General features: G+C 47.0%; 1 protein-coding gene across 1 annotated transcript; it reads left to right on the top strand.

Moving 5' to 3' along the window:
* Window positions 1-1716: 1716 nt before the first annotated feature.
* SDR42E1 (short chain dehydrogenase/reductase family 42E, member 1) lies at window positions 1717-5209 on the top strand. Its single transcript, XM_018083804.2, has 3 exons — window positions 1717-1747; window positions 2032-2133; window positions 3459-5209. Exons 2-3 carry the CDS (start codon window positions 2066-2068, stop codon window positions 4564-4566), a joined length of 1176 nt encoding a protein of 391 aa, XP_017939293.1. The 5' UTR covers window positions 1717-1747; window positions 2032-2065; the 3' UTR covers window positions 4567-5209.

Here is a 5209-nt window from a genome sequence, read left to right as displayed (position 1 = left end):
GTTTTTAAGTAGTTTTGACACTGTAACCAACTTTCTGACATTTCCCAAGTGACTCAGTTCTGCCAAAGAAAAATGGAATATACCCAAAACAAACTTTGATAGTGTAATTCTTAATTGTTTTCCTGTTATGGCTCTCTCTCACAGACAGCTTGCAGTGGATTGCTGGTGCTTAACTTGGGAGAAATTCTACTGCAGTCAGTCAGTGCTGTGAAGTGTTTTCCCACTGCCAAAAACAACTCATCCTCTGCAGGAGGCAGAGCAGAATTCTCTGAGTGTGTTACGTTACGTAGTTCAGGCTCGCAACAAATGCAGTAGCATGTGGGACAGCCACCTTTATCCACAGAGATGCTGTGAGGGCACAGCTCTCCCTGACATGGCAGGACAATCACAGAATCACAGAATTATTTAGGTTGAAATAAACCTCCAAGATCATTGAGTCCAACCTTTGACTGAACACCACTTTGTCAACTAAACTATAGCACTAAGTGCCATGTCCAGTTGTTTCTGGAACATTGTCAGTGATGGTGACTCCATAGGCAGCCTATTCCCATGCTTGACAACCATTTCCATGAAGAAATGTTCAGCAGTGAGGTCTGAAACTCCCCTGTCCACCCAAATTGCCCAGGGCTCAAGGGCTCCTCAGCCTCTCTTAGGTGCCCCAGACCTCTGCAGAATCTCACACCCCTGGGGCGACACTTGCAGGCACCTCCCAAGGGAATCGCAGAATGGTCTGTGCTGGAAGGGACCTTGAAGATCATCTCATTGCAACCCCCCTGCCACGGGCAGGGACACCTTCCACTAGACCAGGGGGCTCAGAGCCCCATCTGACCTGGCCTTGGACACTTCAGGGATGGGGCAGCCACAGCTTCCCTGGGAAACCTTGTCCAGTGCCTCACCACCTGAACAGAAAAGAATTTTTTCCTAATACATGATCTAAACCTACTGTCTTTCAGTTTGAAGCCATTCCCCTTTGTCCTGTCACTCCATGCCCTCGTAAATAGTCTTGTCCCATCTTTCCCGTAAGTTCCTCCTAGGTACTGGAAGGCCACAATTAGGTCACCCCTGAGTTTCTCTCTTCCAGGGTCAACAATCCCAATTCTCTCAGTCTTTCTTCACAGCAAAGCTGCTCCATCCCTTTGATCATCTCAGTGCCTCCTCTGGACTCGCTCCAGCAGCTCCATGTCCTTGCTGTCCTGGGGACTCCAGAGTTGCAGGGGGGGTCTCACCTGAGGGGGCAGAGGGGCAGAATCCCTCTCCCCTGCTGCCCACGCTGTGGGATCAGCCCAGGATTTGGGGTTTCTGGGCTAGGTCATGTCCAGCCTCTCACCCACCAGCACCCCCAGGTCGCTCTCCCCAGGGCTGCTCTCCATCTGTTCATCCCCAGCCTGGATTGATCCCGGGGATTGCCCTGACCCAGGGACAGCACCAGCACCCGGTTTTGGTACAAACATCCGGACGGGACACAGCTGGAAAAGGCTCCGGTTCCACAGACAACACGACAGCCCCCATTTCAAAGTGCCTCAGGCTGAGAGCCCCGCTGTGACCGAGCGTCCCCGGGCAGGAGAAGGGGACAAGCGGCGCCCTCCTGGCACACGAATTGACACCACGCCGCAAACCAAGGCCGGCAGGGCCCGCCCGCCCCGCCGCCATCTCGCGGCGCGGCCCCCGCCCCGCCCGCTCCATTTCCCGGGATCCCGGAGCCCGGCACCGCTCCGCAGGCACGGGAGGGACGGGACCGGCACAGCAGGTACGGGCTGGGACCCCCGCGGGACCCCCGCGCTGCCCGGGGAGGGGAGTTGGAGGCCGAACGAGCTCGTCAGGAGCGGCTCCAGACTCGCCTTGTCCCCTGCAGCCCTCTGTCCTCCGCGTAAAACCTCTGCTCTGAGGAATCCCGGGGCTGAGCGGCCTCCCCCGCCTCGGTGGGGAGATGAAAGGCTGCAATTAAAGCATGCAATAGACTGGTGAATAACCGAATGTGCGGTGATATTAAAACTCAGATTGGTTTTAATGTATTTGCAATGTGACTTGCAGGTCCGTTTCACCATATAGTGCCAAAGGAAAGAGGATGGAAGCAGGAAACGCTGCCAGGGAAAGAGTCCTCATTACTGGCGGAGGGGGTTATTTTGGCTTCCGGTTAGTGCATTAAATGGTTATTACATACAGGAATAAACGTAAGAGATTGCTGCTGGGGAGGCAACAAATTCCATCTGTAAAACGGAAAACTGTGTCCCTGAGATGCCTGATCCAGTTCAGTCCATCTTCTGGTTCATGTGGGCTCTCAGTTTTAAAGAAGCATGTTAGTCTGTCTCCAGATGTTGTAAGTAACTCTGTTATCCTGTTTCCAAATGTTTCCAAATCCTGTTTCCACCAGCTGCCTCGCCGACATTTACCTGTCTGAGCACCTCTGTAATGGGAGTCAGACCACCACCTCTCAGCCTGCTCCGAGGGACAAGCCTCCACTTGTACACACATCTTTCTTTTGACCTGCAAATAGTTACACACTGCTAGCTCTACAGATTAACTACTCCAGCTGCTCTCTCAAGAATATATTTATTTTCATGGGCAGTAATGTTTTAGGATTAGAGTTGTTAATAAGGTACATATTTCAGTGAAGTCCATTTACTGTAGCTGGCTCTGCAGGCCTTGTAACAAAAAAATCCTATTTTGAGCCCTAGACTTTCTTGAGTACCTGCACAGTTAGAACTGCTTACAGAGGGGAGAGAGACCACAGTCAGGACCAAAAAGTAAATGCCAAGTGGGAGGAGGGAAAAAAAAATCTCAGAAGAACCCTATCCACTTCTGCTTGGCTTTTTCTTCCACTATCTCCCACTTAAAACACTATAGACATAAAACAGCTGTAGGAAAGGGGGGGAGAAACACCAGAGTTATACTTTGTGTCAATACCTGTATTTATACCTGCAACTTGGAGTAAAATGTGGCATGTGGCAAGGTATTCATTCCAGCTGAGAAGCATCTCACTCCTCTTCTCCACAAATTTCAAACACAATGGCGAAGACCAACCTGTTGTTCTGCCAGAGCTGGGATGGCACAAAAGCATTAAGATAAAACCAATAAACTTTTTTTTTTAGTAGTTGGTTAGAGGTTTCCATCTGAGAGGTTTGCTGTTGCTGATATAAAGGGGATAGAAACATGGTTCTTCCAAAGCAGTGTTCTTCCAGAAGGCCACTGAAAGCACTTCAGTTGTTTCTATTCAGAATCTTTTACAGCAATTCTGCCTCTTTTTTTCTCCTAAGTACTGCTGGAGTGTGAGAAATTAGTTCAGTACCTCAAGTATCACAGCTGAATCTGCCCCATAGTAGATGGCTGAATATTTAAAAGGCTCTCATCAGAAAAATAATCACCACTGAAATAGTTAATAGTCCTCTCTTCCTCCAGGTGAAATGTTTCATGCACCGTTGTGCTACGAATCCTAACATATGGTTTCTCTCATGTTTCAGTTTAGGTTGTGCCATATATCAAAAGGGAGTTGATGTGATTCTCTTTGATGTCGTGAAACCACTTCAAGCCATGCCAGAGGGAATGAAGTTCATGCAGGGGGATATCTGTTGCCTGTCTGAAGTGGAAGATGCTCTCAGAGATGTAATCTGCGTATTCCATATCGCTTCCTATGGAATGTCTGGCAGGGAGCAGCTGAACCGAAAACTTATAGAAGATGTTAATGTGAAAGGAACAGAAAATGTCATCCAAGCCTGCAAGAGCACAGGAGTGTCGAGTCTGGTTTATACAAGCACATACAACGTGATATTTGGAGGGCAGATTATAGAAAATGGGGACGAATCTCTGCCTTACCTACCTCTTCACCTCCATCCCGATCACTACTCCCGAACCAAATCTTTAGCTGAAATGAAGGTGCTGGAGGCAAATGGTGCTGAGCTTGGAAATGGGAGAGGTGTATTAAGGACTTGTGCTCTGCGACCAGCAGGCATCTACGGGCCTGGAGAACAGAGACACCTTCCAAGAATAGTCAGTTATATTGAAAGGGGCCTGTTTAAATTTGTCTATGGAGATCCTCTTAGTTTGGTAGAATTTGTACATGTAGACAACCTGGTTCAGGCTCATATCCTTGCCTTTGAGGCCCTCAAAGCCAACAAGCAGCACATTGCTGCAGGCCAAGCTTATTTTATTTCAGATGGCAGGCCTGTAAATAACTTTGAATTTTTCCGACCCTTAGTGGAAGGTTTGGGTTACAAGTTCCCAACCTGTCGCCTCCCTCTCTCCCTTGTCTATTTTTTTGCATTCCTTACTGAAGTAGTTCATTTTCTTGTAGGACACATTTATAATTTTCAGCCCCTCCTGACTCGCACAGAGGTTTACAAAACTGGTGTCACTCATTATTTTAGTATGGAGAAGGCCAGGAAGGAGCTGGGGTATGAGCCTCAGCAGTACAGCCTGAATGAAGTGGTGGAATGGTTTAGATCCCAGGGATGTGGACGAAAGCCAAGAAATTATACCATTATGCAGCTTGTTAGGGATGGAGGACTGCTTTTCCTGCTGATTGCTGTGATGGTCTCGTGGTTTCCATCTGCAGTTACATTTTCACTCTAAAAGATGAAATGCTGAGGACAGAATTTAGTTACGTTCTCTGCATACTCTTGGTTTTGACAGACAGGTAATAAAGATTTTTTTTAAAAATACACATTTGCATGACTCAGGTAAATATCTTTAAACAGTTTTATCCCCAAGGAATGGAACCATTGAGTAAAGAGGTGTAATTTTTATATATAGTTTCTCTTCAAAGTAAAACTGATCAGATCACTAACAAGATGAAGCTCAGTATTACTGCAAACAGCATTTTACTCTCAGGTACAACAACACACTACAGTGAATGGAACAAATGTCCTTAGGCTGGCTCTTCTTCCTCCCTGATGGGGTTATACTCTTGATTCCTGCCCTTTATTCCTAAAGTGTTTGTGCTACATGATCCAGAGGAGAATAAACTTATTCTTTGATCACCTTCCAAAACCCAGTTCTGCTTTCCAGCTTGGCTGTATATATGCCTAACCAAGATTAACTGATAAACTGCTAGACAATAAACAAATGTGGTTTCTTTACATTCTGGTATGCTTTTCTGAGTTAACTCTCTGATATCTAATGACATTCCTGGAAAATGCACCATGGTTAATCTAAATTACAGCAAAGTGCTTGAAGCACCATAGATTGGTAGATTTTTCTAACAGTAAAATATGTC

Source organism: Manacus vitellinus, unplaced genomic scaffold, assembly GCF_001715985.3.
Source record: "Manacus vitellinus isolate BGI_N305 unplaced genomic scaffold, ASM171598v3 scaffold_10_pilon, whole genome shotgun sequence".
Taxonomy (NCBI): Eukaryota; Metazoa; Chordata; class Aves; order Passeriformes; family Pipridae; genus Manacus; species Manacus vitellinus.
This window is presented reverse-complemented; position numbering and strand designations above follow the sequence as displayed.

What these genes read in the sequence shown, in the direction of transcription:
- SDR42E1 (XM_018083804.2), top strand. Translation starts at nt 2,066, where the DNA reads ATGGAAGCAGGAAACGCTGCCAGGGAAAGAGTCCTCATTACTGGCGGA. An exon ending in GGGGGTTATTTTGGCTTCCG is followed by an intron (nt 2,134 to 3,458) that starts GTTAGTGCATTA and finishes CTCATGTTTCAG; the next exon opens with TTTAGGTTGTGCCATATATC.